This window comes from Solanum verrucosum, unplaced genomic scaffold, assembly GCF_900185275.1.
Source record: "Solanum verrucosum unplaced genomic scaffold, falcon-dt-bn FXZP01000060.1, whole genome shotgun sequence".
Classification (NCBI taxonomy): Eukaryota; Viridiplantae; Streptophyta; class Magnoliopsida; order Solanales; family Solanaceae; genus Solanum; species Solanum verrucosum.
In genome coordinates this window covers 9,905,201-9,924,729 of record NW_026020129.1, presented here as the reverse complement: position 1 = coordinate 9,924,729, position 19,529 = coordinate 9,905,201, and the positions used below count along the sequence as shown (strand labels likewise).

General features: G+C 35.1%; 3 protein-coding genes across 4 annotated transcripts; 1 reads left to right on the top strand and 2 right to left on the bottom strand.

Moving 5' to 3' along the window:
• Positions 1-2,235: 2,235 nt before the first annotated feature.
• LOC125827117 (mitogen-activated protein kinase kinase kinase YODA) lies at positions 2,236-9,998 on the top strand. 2 transcript variants are annotated; one of them, XM_049506477.1, is made up of 13 exons: positions 2,236-2,256; positions 2,814-2,964; positions 3,492-4,240; positions 4,348-5,082; positions 5,480-5,567; positions 5,740-5,802; positions 6,084-6,244; positions 6,370-6,445; positions 6,980-7,039; positions 7,125-7,232; positions 7,320-7,502; positions 8,431-8,525; positions 9,269-9,998. In XM_049506477.1, exons 3-13 carry the CDS (start codon positions 3,690-3,692, stop codon positions 9,768-9,770), a joined length of 2,622 nt encoding a protein of 873 aa, XP_049362434.1. In that variant the 5' UTR covers positions 2,236-2,256; positions 2,814-2,964; positions 3,492-3,689; the 3' UTR covers positions 9,771-9,998. The 2 variants fall into 2 exon arrangements, with proteins under 2 accessions (XP_049362434.1, XP_049362435.1); XM_049506478.1 differs by lacking the exons at positions 2,236-2,256; positions 2,814-2,964 and having other exon boundaries at positions 3,705-3,914; positions 4,001-4,240.
• A 584-nt stretch (positions 9,999-10,582) lies between these two features.
• LOC125827119 (short-chain dehydrogenase TIC 32, chloroplastic-like) lies at positions 10,583-14,450 on the bottom strand. Its single transcript, XM_049506479.1, has 8 exons — positions 14,143-14,450; positions 13,225-13,456; positions 12,982-13,061; positions 12,116-12,269; positions 11,891-11,969; positions 11,448-11,532; positions 11,026-11,072; positions 10,583-10,933 (listed from the first exon to the last, which is right to left on the bottom strand). The coding sequence occupies exons 1-8, from the start codon at positions 14,246-14,248 to the stop codon at positions 10,769-10,771; spliced, it is 948 nt and encodes a 315-aa protein (XP_049362436.1). The 5' UTR covers positions 14,249-14,450; the 3' UTR covers positions 10,583-10,768.
• A 1,409-nt stretch (positions 14,451-15,859) lies between these two features.
• On the bottom strand, positions 15,860-19,018 carry LOC125827120 (probable aquaporin PIP-type pTOM75). Its single transcript, XM_049506480.1, has 3 exons — positions 18,500-19,018; positions 17,254-17,549; positions 15,860-16,062 (listed from the first exon to the last, which is right to left on the bottom strand). The coding sequence occupies exons 1-3, from the start codon at positions 18,828-18,830 to the stop codon at positions 15,889-15,891; spliced, it is 801 nt and encodes a 266-aa protein (XP_049362437.1). The 5' UTR covers positions 18,831-19,018; the 3' UTR covers positions 15,860-15,888.
• Positions 19,019-19,529: the final 511 nt, after the last annotated feature.

The following is a 19,529-nucleotide window of genomic DNA, read 5'->3' as shown; positions in this document are numbered from 1 at the left end:
TGATTCTGTACAATGATATATTAATAATGTGGAAAAAACATTCCCTATCCACTTTTTGATCTTGTCTTTATAATATAGTCACTTATGGAGTTTTTAAATTTCATCAATGAAAATTTAAAAGTGGCTATTTGTGAATCTTACCCATAGTAGTACATTATGGGGGCTAGTAAAAGATTTGCAATATAATGTCTTGTAGTACAAATTGAAGTGTATGGTCATAGTTTGATCTATAGGTAACATTTTTGAATCGTAGAATTTGATACTTCCGTCAAAATATGTTGCTTATATTATACCTCTTGGGATGCGGCCTTTCACTGAACTCCATGATAATGCTACTTGAACTCAGTAATGCATCTTTTGATATTCCCCTATGGATACACTTCTTTAATAATTAGCTAGTATATACCATCTTGATACAACTATTCGAAAAAGTTTAAAGAAAGGGTTTAGTATAATAGAGAATATTTTTGCCAATATAAATAATTGTTTTAGTGAATCAATAATTTGCCACTAAGAAAAACATTTTGTGGATCAAGTTCGTAGTTGAAATCTTTCTTTTTTACTAGTAAGGGCGGAAGAATTGATACAGTAGGTGGTACCCTATGGAAACTTAGAAATCGATTGCGTCAACGCTTTCTCAATTGAGCTCGTACCCGTTTTAATTATTTAGTGAGGAATACATCTTTTATGTGGTTTGTGAGCTATTGTACCATAGTGAATTTATCAAGTGTGCACCCAAAAAAATAGCGACTGCAAATTTTCTCAGAGTTTAATTTGGAAAATAAAAAACTTTATTTTTTTTAATTGTTGTAGATTTTAATTAAAATAATCCATTTATTTCATAATAATTCATGTCCACATGAGGGCATGATATACCCTACATTTCTTTAGTAAATGTAGCTTTCATGTTCACAACAACATTTACGGCTTTAAATGCAACAATATAGATTAGACTTTCTCACTATTTTTTTTTTTTTTCGACAACCATCTAAAGTTCTAACTAAAAAAAAGAAATACTAGTAAGAATTCATCTTATTTGTAGGTAACAAAACTTAGAACTATCAATAAACATGACATATATTTTGAGATAGAAAAAATAATACAGATTGTGACAATGATAGACGATAAAAGTAATTTTAACTTTATGAGGAACAAAAAGTAAATCTTTTTGATTACGTAAATCATACATACAACTTACGTAATCACTTACTATATAAATTTTATATATTTCGATCATATTGATAAATAAGTTTGATAGTATATATTTGGTAAGTTTTTAAATTATTTTCTTAATAAGAAAAGTCAAAAGACATTTTAGAATGGAAAAAAACAAAGTCAACACAGTTGACTTCATAGTTCTGACATCAAGGGTATATATGTCATTTACTACTCAACACGTATAGCCTTTTTCTCTCCATGCACACTCTCTTCTTCTCTCACTTCAATCTTTTCATTTTCTCCGGCAACCGGCGCCACCGCAAGGTCCATATTTATTCGGGTCGGGTCGGCCGGTGATAGTCGAGGTACTTTCTTCCTGACCCGTAAATTACTGGAGCTTTGACATTTTGCAAAAGTCAACTTAGATTCTGTGTTTTTCTCTGTAACGTACTGATTATAGTGATTTATGTGCATAATTCTGTTTTTGTTTGGAGTTAGGGGATGTTTAAGGTTTCATTTGAGCTTTAATTTAGTATTTCTGGATGAAGAACATATTTTGATTGTTTCCCCCGTTTGAATTTGGGAAAATTTTGAAGTTTAAGAATTTAGGGTTTTGATTTATTGCGTAATTTAGCTCAGGTTTTAGTTTACTTCACTGTAACGTACTAATTAAAGTGATTTACATCACATAATTGTGTTTTTTAAATTGATATTAGTGGGTATTTATGGTTTCATTTTTGAGCTTTTTTTTAAAAATAAATTGTTTATGGATCAACAATGGATTTTTGAGCTTTGCAAGTATTAAACTTTAGGGGTTTGACATATTCCATTGTTAATGTACCAATTACAGTGATTTATTCAAATGATTTGAGTTTATTAGCAAGGAGTGGATGTTGAAGGTTTCATTTCAGCTGTTTTATTTTATTATTTATTGATCAAGAACTGATTTTGATTGCTTCCACTGGTGAAATTCAGGCAAGTTTGGTTTTTACAGGTCTTAAAAGTTAGGGCTGACTCTTTTGTTTCCTATTTCGGTGTGGTGTGCTGCTCGAGCACTTTCCTGCTAATCTGTCAAGTAAATTAGTGTTTCTACTGTTGGTAAGTCAGCCCAGTTTTAGGTATAAGTTGCAGGTATTGTAGTTTATTTGCAGTTAGTTGGTGGTTAAGGTTTTAGTTGAGTTGATCCTTTCTTGTTACGTGATCAGAGTTGAACTTTGATTGCTTCCACAGGTAGAACTCAGGAAAATTATGATCTGTAAAATTTGGGAAATTATGTTTTTTGGTAGTCTAATAGTTTCAGCTTCGGGTTTGTCAAAAGAAAGAAAAGAATTCAGTTTCTGCGGAATATTGATTAAAAAAAAGTTACTGTATAATTTAGAGAAGTTTATTGCTGTAATTGTGTGCCTAATGGTGTGTACATATGCGCACACACACACACACAAATATGTATATTGAGTTGTTCATTGTGCTTGTGAAACCTCTTCTGCATAACTGCTTCAGTTAGCACATTCAAGCATATCCACTAGGAACTGTAACAAAATATATTCAGATTATCTATTATGAGCACTAGGAGCATCATAATTCCTTTCCTTTTTCTCTAAGTAAATTTGTTAGTACAAAAATCTGATATATGTAATACTTGTTTCTATGAGCAGCCTATACACTCTAGGTAACAAAGAGATTGCCTACTGATTTCATTCTCAGGAAGCTTAAGAGAATGCATCTGCTATCTGAGTTGTCTGCTGTGATGGTAATTTCCTTTGATCTGCTGCGCCACAAGGAGTCAAGACTGACTTTTAAGCCTTTGTAAGATGATTCTTCTTCTAGAATTATACTTTTAAAATTATGGATTATGATTATTGTAGGAGCTATAAGTTGAGTCTTCTGTTCTAATCTTCCAAAGAGCTAACTAAAATTTCAAAGGTTTCTAGTTTTCTTAGACCTTTTCCCTTTCGAGAGATGGATCACCAGTTTCTGTTGTCCCCCTCTCTTTTTTGAATTTACTAGAACTGAAAAATTGGATGAAACTGTTGTGCTGAAATTATTAGCTTGCTGATTATTTATTTGATAATTATTAATATGCGGAATACTTTTTGTGGTTTTCTACCTGTTCATGCTTGCAAAGATATTAGTAGCTGAAGGGTGCTGTTGGTTAGTCCATAATCTCCTGCAGATGGCCGTAGAGATAATCTGTGTCGTTTGAACTGTCTAAATTGTAGAAGTTTTGATCTCTAAAAATTTTGTATACTACTTGTATACGGGTGTGTTTTTTCCCTTCATGAATACAGTTCATTACTTTATCAAAAATCTCTAAAGTTATTTAATGGTTGTAGGTGCATGCAGTGGTTAGAAATGATCCTTGATGCTCTTTGACAGGCTGAACTAGCCAGTGTGAGCAAGTACTTCTATGAGAAAAATGAGCATCCAAAGGGATTCCTCACAGAGTTTAACAATTTAGCTGGCTGTATCCAGCTAAAAGTTTGGTACATGAAACAGCTGACTGTTCTTGCTCACGCTAATTTTATATAGCAATGCATTCATGGTGGGGGAAGTCTTCATCTAAGGATGTTAGGAAATCCACTAAGGAGAGTTTCATTGACATAATAAATCGGAAACTGAAGATTTTCACCACGGAAAAATCAAGTGTTAAATCTGAATCATCTCGAAGACAACGTAAAGATACAAATTCAGTGAAGGGTTCTCAATCAAGGGTTTCAAGGTCACCATCACCATCTACGCCAGATTCACGCAGTCAAGTCTTTGCTGATAGGACTTCTTCTCAATCACTTCCCCTTCCTGAGGGTCACTCTTCCAATGTACAACTTGTCGACTCTGATAACAGTGCATCCATAATATTAGTGACTGGTGAAGTCTCCGAGTCATCATTGACTTTGCCTCTTCCCATGCCCAGGCATCTTCCTCATGGACCAGCTGCTGCAGGCGTTGACAGGGACTTACCAACTGCTTCTGTTTCGTGTGACAGCTCCAGTGACAGTGATGATCTTACTGACTCACGGCTTCTAAGTCCCCAAACATCTGATTATGAAAATGGGAGCAGAACTGCCTTGAATAGTCCTTCCAGGTAAGCACAAACTGTAACAATTGCTGTTCCATCTCCAATTTGATATACAGCTGTGGTTAAAAGTATCTCTTTTGAGCATTTCTAACAAATAAATTCAATTTCTGCAGTTTGAAGCAGAAGGTTCAATCCCCTATTGCATCCAATGCAAGTTCAGGAGAGATGCTGAAGTCAGCTACTCTTTTGTCAAACAATCAGGCAATCTCTACATCTCCTAGACAGAGGCTTATAAGCTCTCATGTACCAGGCTTACAGATTCCTCATCATGGTGCTTCCTACAGTGCTCCTGACAGCTCAATGTCAAGTCCTTCAAGAAGTCCCATGAGGGTATTTGGGCATGAAACAGTCATGAACTCTGGTTTCTGGCTAGGGAAGCCACATGGAGAGATAACCTTCTTAGGATCAGGGCACTGCTCTAGTCCAGGTTCTGGCCAAAATTCTGGGCACAATTCAATTGGAGGTGATATGTCAGCCCAGCCCTTTTGGCCACACAGTAGGTGTAGTCCTGAGTGTTCACCTGTACCTAGCCCTAGAATGACTAGTCCTGGTCCTGGCTCTAGAATACATAGTGGTGCTGTAACTCCCTTGCATCCTCGAGCTGGAGGAACGTTGACTGAGTCTTCCACAGCTTCACTTGATAATGGAAAACAACAAAGTCATCGTCTGCCTCTTCCTCCCATATTAATCCCTCATTCTTCTGTTTTTTCTTTGTCATGTTCAATGGCTCCTGCGATTCCCCGAAGTCCTGGTAGAACAGGTAATCCTCCAAGCCCTGGGCCACGTTGGAAGAAAGGACGTCTGATTGGTAGAGGCACATTTGGACATGTGTACCTTGGTTTTAACAGGTCAGTAGTTGGTACAGTGATCAATACTTTTCCATTGTTTCTTGGAATGTTTGCCTTCAATGGGGTTTAATATTTATATTGTGTTTTTTCTTTAGATTTATGCGTATGCTTTAGTTTAGATTACTTGAATGAAGATTTTCTGGAGGTACAAGAGATGGTTTGGATAGGCTTATAGCTTTTTGCTTATTTTTATCTTTTTGGCTTAAAAGTGCTTTTTTTTTTGCTTTACCCAAACACTATAAAAGTGCTTAAAAAGCTATTTTAGCTTAAAAACACTTAAAATAAGTCAATCCAAACAGACTCCAAGTACCAAAGTGATGGAATTCTTCTTGTAAATTTATTCTCTTTTTTCAAAAACAGACACTTATTTTAATTCAAATTTGATAACTATCTGCAGTGAAAGTGGTGAAATGTGTGCAATGAAGGAAGTAACACTTTTTTCAGACGACCCAAAGTCAAGAGAAAGTGCACAGCAGCTTGGACAAGTGAGTTACTATAAAGAAATATCTAATTTGCTTCTCAAATGACGCAAAAGAGAAAAGAAAAATGATTACTTATGCTGATATTGCTTTTACTAATATTTCAATAATTATCATTTTGTTTCTCTTGTTGACTTCTTTAACTTCACGAAACCGTAACTGGAGCAACATTTGTCAGGAAATATCTTTGCTAAGTCGGTTGCGCCATCCAAATATTGTGCAATATTATGGCTCTGAGACGGTAAGTTTCTTAAAGTTGTTACTGCTGATATCATCTTGTGATAATTAATCATAAAAAGTTCTCATTAAATTCCAAGTTGCTTAAGTCTACTGATATGCCCAAAAAATTGTTTGATGAGCACCAAAGTATTCTCAGGATATCAAATCATGACTTTATTTTTTAATATGTTACAGTTTGCTTCCATGTAAAAAAAGATTTATGTTACATGTTTCACTTAATCTCCTTGTCCCTTTAAATAATGTTATAGATTGCCTTTAATGCTTGTTCTGTTCCATCTACAGGTAGATGACAAACTATACATATACCTTGAGTATGTTTCAGGTGGTTCGATCTATAAAATTCTTCAAGACTATGGTCAGTTGGGTGAGCTAGCAATTCAAAGTTATACTCAACAAATTCTGTCTGGACTTGCATATTTGCATGCAAAAAACACAGTGCACAGGTAGGTGTATTGTTGAAAAAGTACTTGTGTGCAATATACATGATGTTCCTTTTCAGCATTGATTTTCTTAGAACCTCTATGTAAATATTTCTTATGACTGACATCTAAATTCAAATTTTGTTCAGAGATATTAAAGGAGCAAACATACTGGTTGACCCAAATGGCCGCATTAAATTGGCAGACTTTGGGATGGCAAAACATGTATGATCTCTTTGTGCAGCAGGCTCTTGACTGTACTTTCTGCATCTGTGGTTTCTTTTTATTGATATTGATGTCTGGGAAAAAAATGCCTGTATACGAAAAGTGTACCAAAAAATAGAAAACCTAAGAAAAAATATGGTTTTCTATAAACAACACACGTTCATCTATGCCTACAGGGTGCACCAGAAGGCAATAAGGGATAAGAGGTTACGTCTCAGCTGTACAAAATTCATCTCTACCCCTTTAAAAGCTCTCCTATTTCTTGCTCTCCACACAACCCATATGTGATTTCGTGAGAACCCCTTTTTCAGCTATAAAGTTATTGTTGCATAGTGAACTCTTCTATGAAAGTATGGGGCAAACCAAAAATAAGGCAGTTCTGATGCCTCTATTTTTCTAATATGAGGACCTAGGACTAAAATCTTCCAACAAGTCTGAGCTTATAGAGAATCAACTGTGGTGTGTGGGAGAAAATGTTTGTTTTTTCATAATTCTGTGCCGGTCTTATTTAGCTTACGCAGTTACAATTTGCAGATAACTGGTCAATACTGTCCTTTGTCTTTCAAGGGAAGTCCTTACTGGATGGCACCTGAGGTTTGAATTACTATAAATCAAGTTCTTATCCTATCGATGTTGGCTCTGTGTTTCATCTAATTCATTGCATATGCTTATTTATCAGGTTATTAAAAATTCAAATGGTTGCAATCTTGCGGTAGATATATGGAGCCTTGGATGCACGGTTTTGGAGATGGCAACGACGAAACCACCTTGGAGTCAGTATGAGGGGGTTAGTTAATATGTTTATGATGGTCCAAAAGTGTATGCAGTTTCTATATTTTCTTCGTGCTTCTAATTCCTGTTGGTTTTTTCGTAGGTCGCTGCTATTTTTAAGATTGGAAACAGCAAGGAAGTTCCAGCAATTCCCTATCACCTGTCAGATGAGGGCAAGGATTTTGTGCGGCAATGTCTACAACGCAATCCACTCCACCGTCCAACAGCTTCTCAGCTCTTGAAACATCCCTTTGTCAAAAGTACTGCTCCAATGGAAAGATTCATTGTAAGTCCTGAACTTGTAGAAACAATACCTCCATTAATGCTTGCTGTAATATCAGTGGTATCTTTTCTTAGTTTGCTCATCTGGCAATGTTGCCCATTTTAGGCAACTGAAAGTCTCATACCCAATGTAATTCCACAAGTGGGGTTTGGATTTAGGCAACTCAAAAGTATCACATGCATTGCCTGATTCCATGATCGTGGTTTGTGTGCATTGCTTACTTTTCCATTAGGGATTCTGACCTTATCATTTCTTCTTGAACGTTCCCTAGTTTGATATTTTTTTTTTCTGGAGTTTCTGTGCAGCAGACAAACAAATTATAATACCTGTATTAGAAATTACTGAAGGTATTACGATCAACTTTACTGTATTTGTATCCAAGAAAAAGTAGATAGCTTTTGCAATCAAGGACTTTACAGGAACAGCACATTCTGAAATGACATGGACAGTTCTTCATATCAGAATATTTCTACTGAGTGAAGATAGTAAGCTATAAAAACAAACAAAAAATGTGCAAAATAAATTCAGAAGGATGGTCAACTTTTGAGGGTCCCATAGTAGTTAAGTGCTTGCAAATGAACATTTGTTGGACGCCTGGTGAGTTGGTTTGTTAAGACCTTGTCGGGGAATAGTAGATTTTTATTTCTCGTAAATGCAGTTATGTAAAACCTCTCTGGTACTCCCTCCTTTTGCATAACACATCTTTTTCCTCAGACTATTTGCCTTTTCCACTTCTGATCGGTACCTTAGTAACACTTGTTACTCTGTCTGGAGAACTCTTCATTATATTGATGGACCAGTGACATTATCTGCCATCTTTAGGACTCGTGAATGTTCTGCTAACTGGATGCCATGATTTAAATTTAGCATATGTTCTCTGCTGATCATTGCTTGAGTTTTTCACAGTTGACTTCATGTTTTGATATTTCAGGGCATTGGACATTTAAAAGATCCACCATGTGTGGGCTCAGAAGAAGTTGCAGTTCATCATCAGCCTAGAGATTCAAATTTTTTCCCTGGATTTAGGTTAGTTCCCTTCTCTCTCACACACAATAGTTACCTGTAATCTGATATTTTGCCATAATTATCAGTACAAAATATCTGAGTACTAAAATATGTTTCCGCCTTAGTTCTAGAAACTGTATAAATGACAATTCCTATTGCCAATAAAAGGAAAAGGCTCCAGTGTTCCTTATATGCTGATATGCAATTACTTGTACAACTGGTACAAATTAGTGTACTTTTTATTCCCTCTTTCCAGAAGGAAATATCATATGGTATATTTTGTTTTAAATCTTAATGTCAAACTCTACACGGATGACTTATTCTATTCACTAGGACAAAGACATGGTCATAAGTCGGTCGGTTTTGAGAACTGAAACTAAAACAATCTTCTGCAGTATATCCATTTTAAACATTCTAGACACCAAGAAAATAGTAATTCAGATTACTTCATCACAAGAACAAAAATGGTGAAACTTGTCAATTCTAATTTGACACCATAGATCTGTACAAGAATTAAATTAATTGGTGAAAGTCCTCCAGCCTATGAATGTGCTTTGTGCCTAAAAATATACACTCCCCACTGTAATTTCCATGCATTTGACTTTTTAAAGCTGCAGTTAATCAAATGCTGTATAGCAAAAAAGATTCACAAGGTAGTCAAATAGTGTAATTTATGGTAATGTTGTTCAGCTCTGCGCATAAGCACTTATTCCTTATCAAGAAAAAAAGAAAGTACTATGTTCTTATTCAATTTGTTTTTGCAGCGATGTACCTGTTCCAAGATCTTGCCCAGTTTCTCCAGTTGGGATAGAGAGCCCTATTTACCATTCACAATCACCTAAACATATGAGTGGAAGATTGTCCCCCTCTACCATATCAAGCCCCCGTGCTGTATCTGGGTCATCAACACCTCTTAGTGGTGGTGGTGGTGCTGTTCCACTATCTAACCCAATGATGTCAACAACTTCTTCATCAGAAGACGTGGGAACATCACCAAAGGCCCAAAGTTGTTTTTACCCTGATGATTACACTAGTCACGGTCTGAAGTCTGACATGTTTCGAGAAACACTTCCATATGGCAATGGTTTTTTTGGAGAAAATTTTGGGGGCCATGCTCAAAGTGGTGTTAATGGACAACCATATCAGGGACAGTCAGTATTAGCTAATAGGGTTGCTCAGCAGCTTTTAAGGGACCAAGTAAAATTGAGCCCATCGTTTGACCTGAACCCAGGATCTCCAGTTTTTAGTTGGGATAATGGGGTCTAACTTTGTAAAAGCCACCTGAAAAGGAATGATATCTCATGGAACAATTGTACAGTAACCATACCAAAATGACTGTAGTTCACTGAATAAAAGTGTTGAAGCTGATGAAAGGAGAAGGCTCTCTCAGTATCCCAATCTATTCGTTCCCAGTTGCTATCGTAAGTTACTTCTACCTGTAACAGTTTTTGCATATGGTTTCCACATCACTCCCGATATTTTTGACTATTAGCTTATTTTGGTTCTCCAGCAATCACCATGCTAGGAGCCTCATGCAGCTGTGCTAGGAATTCTCTTTCTTTTGGGATCCTCGTTGCATATAAGATCTTTTCTTCTTCGGGTTGAAATACTAGGGGAGACGAGAAAATGGTCATACAGCTGTAAAAGGCTGGAGTTCATAGGACTGACAGGTTCAAAGATTAGACGGGGAATCTCAGGCTTGGTTGAGATATTTTTTTTGGTAAATTGTTCATTGTAAAGCTCTCTCATATACTCTTTTGAGCTTGTTGTATCTATCTTGTATTATGGATCCTTGAAAACCAGCTTTAATCCAAAATTTTCAACCATGTTGCAAACTTTGAAGTTGAATGTGAGTTCAACTTTCATTGTGTGTAAGTTGGAGAAGCATGTATGACTAATGCTGGCTATTTACATGCCTTTCGTTTTATGAAATTGAGCATGTTTTCCATCCCTTCTGGTTTTTAAGCAAGGTACAAAATGTATCGTCAATTATCCAATATATAATCCACAAGATCTTGATGGAATTAAATTTGAAGCTACAATAGTTGCAGACATATACAAGTATACTGCTGAGGCTATTACCAACAATAAATGTCACCATTATCATGAAATTCAAGTTTTCAAGCCAGCAAGATTTAAACTCTACCCCAGCCAAAAACCAGTCGAGATGTGCATTACAAGGAAAGTATTTGAAAAGAAAAAGGAAAAAAAAAAGAGTTTACGCGATGATCACATACTTCAATAAAGCAACATTGACATTGTTTTTACTGAGGTTTTGTCAAATTCAAGCTGAAATCCCAGAGTTTCTTAGCCAATTCTGCATCTGTACCCTGAGAAGTTGATGCAGAAATATTGCTGTCCGAAAAATATTCACCGGTTATTCCCTTCACCTGAGGATGCAAAGCTACATAGCATGTAGTTGCTGCTCCCTAGAATCAATACAGAAGCATATATAAGGAAACAAACACTAAATCTTGCGACAAACAGTTATCGATCTTATATTTGTACCAAAACTACTCACCTGTGGAATGTTTTTAATAAAGTATTTTCCAATCCAGTTAACTAAACCTGCAAGAGGTCCAAAATAAAAAATTAACTAACATGAAATTTGCCAAGATTATAGGACTTCAAAACACTACATTTATATCATGTTGAGGTTCTAAACTTTGTATATGCCCTGCATGGTGTAACTTCTCGCAGTTATAGTGTATGGCACCCTAGAAGGATTTTAATATCGAAAATAGAGTTTTTATCGTACCAAATCCTTCATCAATTAATACAGTGAACGTTCATTTCTTGTTCCATTTCATATACCTATAAAGGGTACTTTCAGGAAATCTAATCTCGGGATAAAAAATTTTAAAGCCCATTGAAGGATACAAATTTCATGAGATGTCATTAAAACTATAAGAACCACTCTGGTGGAAGATTTTAAAATTTTACCTTCAACCAAACTCTGGTGACGGAGAAGATTGGTAGTAATTGATCCCGGGTGAAGTGAATTAGCAGTTATCTCCGCTCCTTCTTCCTGTGAAAGGTAAGACTAGTATTGTTAGATCTTATGCTTAGGTAGTCTTCAAAGATGCATTGCTTCTTTGAAGAGAATTCCTTTAGTTCCTACACTTCATTACCGAGATGATGATCTGAAAAGAAAAAACTTGCATATAATGGTGGAAAGTAAACTGTAGAGACGTACATTCCTCGTAAATTAAACAGTAATTCAACTTCGAAATTGTCACTAGATGAGAAGAACACTGGTCAGGGACATAAGATTAAGAATCTAAATTGTTGCAACAAAAATGTTTCCTCTGGATATTAAAATGTTCAACAAGTTACCAGTGGCAGAAATTAAGAGAAGTTTCAATACTCAGAAGACAATAGTGTACCTTGAAATGCCTTGCAAGTTCGTTAGCGTGTAAGATATTAGCAAGCTTTGACTGTCCATAAGCAAGTATTGCCGTATAACTGGAAATACACAAATAAACATTCTTGTCAAACCTCTTATGCAAAGAAAGCATCTACTGCCAGATCCTGAATATAATGTGTAAATATAACAACTGAGATATAAATTGAAGAAGAGTAAGCATATGAAGATGGCAACCATGAAATACCTATCTTTGTCATTGATTTTGTCGAAACGGATCCCTTCACGGTATGTAAATCGATGTCCCAATGATGAAACGTTAACAATCCTTCCTTCTTTATGGCTCGCTTGAGCTGTATTTTTCAGGTTTTGTAGCAAAAGATTTGTCAAAAGAAAATGACCTGCAAAAACATTACTATTCTTCTTATATTGGTGAAAGCAAGTGATACTTCAATCTGAAACCATCCTATTAGAGCAGAACAATCCCAATAGAAGAAAACACACAACTGTCGAGATCAGACTAGCTGACTTGGTACTTGTAGTTGCACTTCAGTTTTGACATCAGATGAAAAACACAATGGGATTTAAGATACAACCATCTATTTCAACCTATCTTGCTCGGAATCTTCATAAATCCTGTCTGCTACGAGTCGGATCTTCCAAAAGTTGTATATTTTTGGAGGATACGACACAGGTGCAGCAAAAATTTTTGAGACTCCGAGCAACATAGATTACAACATAACATCTAGATCACACAGTTTGCAAGTCCAACTTTTGGCTTCTTAAAAACCAATTGGCAAATTACAGCGGATAAAAGGAAAACCATATTTTTTAAGAAAAAAGGAAAGAAAACAAGTGGACTCTAATACAGAAACAAGTAAAGATTGATGTAAAGATCTTCTATAAGAAAATATACCCTCTGACCATTATACCATTTTCATAGAATGATAGCAAAACAAAGTGATAAAATGCCAAATCCCGAGAAAGGGGAGTACTTGTATTCTACAATGTCAATGAATGGCTAAGTGTGGTGCAAATTCTTGATGAAGGATGTGAACACTCTCCCCATAACTACGATATCTTAAACAAACACAAAAAATTAAACTCATTTACCTAAATGATTAGTTGCAAACTGTAATTCAATGTTGTCTTGAGAAAGCATGAACGGTGGAGCCATAACCCCTGCATTGTTGCTTCAAAAATAAAAAAGTCATTTAGTATCTTAATATTCACGCATTGAGGGAAGAGCGAACAGGACATTCGTTCCGAGCAATACCAATGAACCAAAATGAATGCAAAATCTAATCATGACTCTGTATTGAACCCGTGAAACAGTTAAAAGGAATGTTTTCTTACATTAGGATGTTCAGAGGATAACCAGTAGAGTTATATTCTGATGCAAACTTCCTAACGGATTCCATGGAACCGAGATCCAGCTCCATTACATCAAGTTTGGCCCGGGGGATATCTTTAAGAATACTTTCTTTAACTTCTTCGCCACTTTTTACATTGCGAACTGCCATTACTACATGTGCGCCTCGCATTGCAAGGACACGCGTTGTTTCTGCACCAATACCACTAGACGCTCCTGGAAATTTACTCAACATGGAAATGAGAATTTCAAGTAAAAACACAATTGAAACTATCACTTTTTCACGAGCTTTCACACTCCAACTCTTGGTTATTCACCATCCATGTATTAATTAAACACACTAAAAGGTGACTAGGCCAAGTATCCATCGTTCCCTTTTCCTCCTAAAACTATCGCAGTCTATTCAACTAGGTGTGTTTTAATACTTACACTATGATATTTTAGCTAGAAAAAAGTACTAACAACTACTTTAAAGTAGGGAAAAAAAGACAAATATACCCTCTAAACTATCGTAAATGGTATATAAATACCCTCCGTCATACTTTTGGGACATTGATGCCCCTGCTATCCAAAAACTAGAGTATATATACCCTTCACTCTAATGGAAGACTAAATAGGGACACGTGGCATGACAGAGGGTACATACTATTTATGATAGTTCGAGGTATATTTGTATTTTTCCCATTAAAGTATGAAACTTGCCAAAAACTGATACTTTTAGTGTGTTTTGGTCAAAAACATTTTGACCATGATCTCTAAAAATAATTATAAACAGGAGAAGATATAGTCAATTGAATGACCCCCACCCCCAAAAAATTACCAACAACTCAGTGAAAAAATTGGGAGAAAGGGTTACTAAACATAATTTTAAAAAATGAGTTCAAAAAAAGAAAAGTTTGGACCTGTAACAATGGCAGTAAGTCCAGTAGCATCAATTCCTTGAGTAACTTCTTCAGCTGTAGATGAAGCAGAGAAACCAGATGCTCCTTTTAATCCAAATAACCACATAATTGATTTGTAGATCAAAACAACAGTGTAATATTTATTTTTTCTATAATGAAAAATGACTCAATTTGAGGAGTATATATTAGGTTTTATGTTTGTAAAGAGTAGAGACAATTTTATTTTCTTGGATTTGATAAAACCAATGAGTAATATTTTACACTTGCAACAAGAAAGGGAAAAAAGAGCCAACGCAATGATCCACTAATTTTTTATTTCTTTCTACAGTGGAGTACACGTTAAAGAAACACTAACATTAGTAACCCTATCGTCCGATCTAATTGATTGAGCAGGTGAAAAATTTACGATGATAATTTCTTTTATTTTTAACTTTGCTGATCTAGATTACTTGAAAGGCCTTTCTTTTTTTCCTTTTACTCCCCAAAAAATAAAATCAAAATGTGGCCCGTGTTTTAATACAAATTATTAATGATATTTCTTTATTCTTAACAAAATTTTTGAAGTTTGTATATTAACCAATGGGATTCGAATTAATTAAGAAATCAAATTCAAAAATACTTTGAATGGTAAAATCAAATAAAGAAAGATATATTATCATCATCTTTGAAATAATTACTAGCTAACTAGAAGACCATCTTTATTTTTCATATACTTAGACTACTATTTTATGTGTTCATGTTATCTTTTATTAATATAGATATGTTATGATTTCATATTCTTCTATTACCAAAACATTGAACAAACCCTCAGGGGTTGGCCTGCTGGCAATTGACTTGAGCCTTGGGGTTTGCTCCCTTTCAAGGTCTCAAGTTCGAAACCCACTAGGTGCAAACAATTTCTGAGGGCCATCGGACTGGGTAAAACCTGAATTAACCGTGGTGCACTTGCGGGAAACTCCTTGCCGAGGGCCTGTGCACCCCCGGGATTAGTCGGGGCTCAAAGAGACTCGGACACCCGGTGCAAATCAAAAAAAAAAAAAAAAAAACATTGAACAAGACTTCTATGCCTAGTTAGTGAAAAAATCAATAAGTAATAACCGCTTTGTATCTGTTATCTTTTTTTAACACTTTCAATAACCATTTAATGAAACTCATAATTTTCAGCAGCTACACCTCACCCTAGAAGTGCAATTATATTAGCTATTTGATCATTGTCTACTTGGCTAGCTCTACCTATTACCTACCCCATCTAGGGGTTGGGTAGGGTGGGGTGGGGGTGAAAGAGTAGTATTAAAACTCTCGTATCAATTTGTTTGTCTTGTATTTCTTTCTAGCCTGTATCTAAAGACACCGTCAAAACTCCGTACAAAGTCTAAACCAGATAAACAAATTGAGACAGAGGGGGTATAAAGATAAATATAAAGAACCTTCATTGATAAGGTACATTACATTATCATAACCTGATGAGATTTACACACATAATAGAACATCTTAACATAAGGAAAAGATCCACATTACAAATACAAAAAGAAGAAAAAGGCATAGCTCTTGAGTCTTGAGAATCCATTGTTTAAACATAAGACTTGCGGAATGGCATAGCTCTGATAATTATCTGGTGATAAACAGCAGCAAGCATAGCTCCAATAATTGGTCCAACCCAAAAAATCCACTGTTCAAAAAAAAAAAAAAAAAACCTCTTGTTAAATTAAGCTCCTTTTTTTGGTTTAAGTAATCGTGGTGTTCGAGTTAGTTTGAAAGAATGAAAGATGTTTTTCTTACGTGGTCATTCCATGCGTGCTTGTCGTTGAAGATGATAGCAGCTCCTAGACTCCTGGCGGGGTTGATGCCAGTTCCGGTGATGGGGATGGTGGCCAAATGAACCAAGAACACCGCGAATCCAATGGGAAGTGGTGCCAAAATCTAAAATAAACATGCATATTTTCAGAATGATGTCTTCAAGAATTTAACTTATATATACTAACAGTTGTAGTGAGGCCAATAATTTTGTCAACATGTATAAAGTTGTGTATATGCTACATATAATTTTGTCTAACCCTTTTTGCCTCAAATCCATTTTGGTATAAAATGTAATGAATAGAAGTTGATTACCCTAAAATGGTGTTGACACCATCTTAGTGTATTCAATACGCTACACTAACTTTTTATATTCTTCTCTCTTTTCAATATTAAATTATTATCTTTATTTCATATTTTTATTCTCATATAATCAATCATTCAATATAAAATTCGCAATGACGAATAATGTCCACACACTACAATAGTGTGAAATTTAGTGTTGGATTGAATTTGGTGTTTTACATCTCCACTCCATCACAGTATGTGAATAGTATCACATCAAATTTCTCGATTAAATTATTTTTATTATATTATTACCTAATTATTTTTCATATAATATTATATCAAATAATCAGTGTAGCGCATTGGGCACACGATTTTAGTATAAAATTTGGTGTTATGGATTGGAGACGGACCACAACATTCTGACATGGTGAATCACTCCATTACAAAAAAAGGCCACAGTTACAGTAACTTATCACATGAACGCTATCGTTAGCCTAACTCAATTAGGTCCACAACATTAACCCTACACCAACTAAAAGGACTTGCTGACAAAACCAGACATGCCACATGCTAGCATGACCAATATTTTTGCCAAACTTACCAAAAAGTAAGACCACTTGTCTTACAAGAATTCAACTTTTAACATACATTAAACAGTATAATGAACTTTTTTACCCTACTAGGGTAATTTAACATGTTATAGCAAAGTTGGTTCTTTAATACACTCCCCGTTCACTTTTACTTGTAACATTTCGCTTCTTGTCAATGTTCAAGTGTTGGAATATAGTCACCTATATCTATTGGTCATAGCAAGTTGGTTGTTTAATACCCCTCCATTCACTTCTACTTTATCACGTTTCACTTCTCGTCAAACTATGTAATGTAAAGTCACCTATATCTTGACAATTTTTCAAAAATTGCTTCCAAAATCTATGGACAGACGCTAGCTTAGAACTACCATGTAAGTGTCCATGATAAGCATTCTTGGTATCACAAAGAAGCAATGAAACTACAAGAGGAAACACTTACAGGAACATGTGAGTCTCTGGCATTTCTTTTGGCATCAGTGGCTGAGAAAACAGTGTAAACAAGGACAAAGGTGCCAATAATCTCAGCACCAAGGCCTGATCCTTTGGTGTATCCAGGGTTAACAACATTAGCACCACCACCAAGTCTTTGGTATGGTCCTACCATGAAGCCCTTCACAACACCAGCACCACAGATTGCACCAAGGCACTGCATCACTATGTAGAAAATAGACCTGGTCAAAGACAATTTCCTTGCCAAGAAAAGACCCAAGGTCACAGCTGGGTTGATGTGTCCTCCTGTTTGATATCAAAACACACAGAATTTAGCATTAGAGAAAAACAAGCAAACCCAAATTCAAAGAAGGAAAAGACTCATTTTTCAAAAAATTTAACATGCTTTGAACTTCAAAACAGGAAAAAACTAAACCTTTATGTGAAGTATACTCAAGATCCTGTTAAATTAGTTGAAAAAAGTATGGTGGTACAAAACAAGTAACTAAAAGCTCAAACATGGTGATCAAAAGCATGCAAAAAAAAGAAAAGAAATAAGCAACAAAGGGTATTAATACTTTCAGTATAAAAAAGGTATAGGAACAAGCTTCAGCAAAGAATGGAAGGGAAAACTCCCTTTTAGTGAAATTTAGACAGAAAGTAAACCAGTAACATGTTTTGAACCTCTACAGCAGGGAAGGTTAAGTATTCATAAAATTAGTTGATAAAAGTATTCAGATACAAAATAGGTACACAAAAGCTCAAACATACAGAGCAAAAGAAAGGAAAATAAAGAATCAACTCAAAAAAAAGTCATATTTTTACAGTATAAAGGTAAAGGAACAAGCTTCACCAAACTCCATTTTTGTACCTCAGACACATAACTCAAACCAGTAATATGTTTTGGACCTCTAAAACTCAAGATCAAGAATCCATTAAAGTAGTTGACAAATATACACAATAAGTGAACACAAGCTCAAATATCATGATTCATGAGCAAAAGAAGGGAAAATAAAGGGAATCAACTAAAAACAATAAGACAGAAAATAAACCAGTTAACATGTTTCAAACCTCTAAACCAGTGAAAAAAATCAAATCTTTATCTTCTAAATACTCAACAATCCACAAAACCAGTTGACAAAAGCAATCAGTAGACAATAAATAACACAAACTCAAAAGAAAGGTCATACTTTTAAGTAAAACAAGTAAAGATACAATCTTTAGCATCAAGAATGAAAAGGGGCAACAAAACCAACCTGAGATACCAGCAGTACAGTAGACCAAAGCAAAGATCATACCACCAAAAGCCCAAGCAACCCCTTGAATACCCACTGAAGAACATAAACTATCAGATCTCTTAAGACCCATAACAGTCAAGATTGTGATATACAAGAACAAGAAAGTTGCCATGAACTCTGCAATACCAGCCCTGTAAAAGGACCATGATGACAACTCCCCTGGTTCAAACAATGGAGCTGGTGGTGGCTCTTTGTAATCTTTGTCTGTTTGAGCTGATGTACCTAATGGTTGAGTTTCCCTAAACTTGTTAGCTCCAAGCTTAACATCTTCTTCCTTGTTTTCTGCCATTTTCTCACAAAAGATTGAAACTTTTTTTTTTTTGCTTTCTTTGTGCTGAGTAATCAGTTCAAGAACCAAGTTTGGTACTGAGAATAGATAGGGTTGTGGTTGTTTTATAGTGGAGAAATCATTTATAATACAAATAAATTAAACTAAAATGTGGGGATAAACCTATTAAATTGGTCTGATTAATTATTGGGTTGGTCTAATCTATTTTTTTCCTTCCTCTATTACGACAATAACATATTCAATGTATTTTTATAAATTAGGATTCATATTCGATGTAGGGTAGAGTATATATAGTTTTCACTTCTGTTTCAAAGATAGGAGATTATATTTGAAATTCTCAATTTTTAAAAAAATAATCTTAAACTTGGGTCGATAGAGGATAAAAAACATGCAGATTTCAGTTCTATCTTAGAGATAAAAAACTATTTTCGATAGACACTCGACTTAAAAAGAACATTTTTTATTTATTTATCAAGGATAAAGGAATGAAAAATAGGAAAGGAATTACAAGGTAGGAATCGAATCTTCGTTAATAAAGTGAAAGTTTAAGTAGTCAACTAAATTACTAAGGTTTTTGAAAATCACCGTCCAAAGCAATTCAGATAAGAAGTAACGAATGTATAAAAGATACTCCCTCCGTCCCATTTTATGTAGCAACATTTGATCGGGCACGGAGTTTAAGAAATAAATGAAGACTTT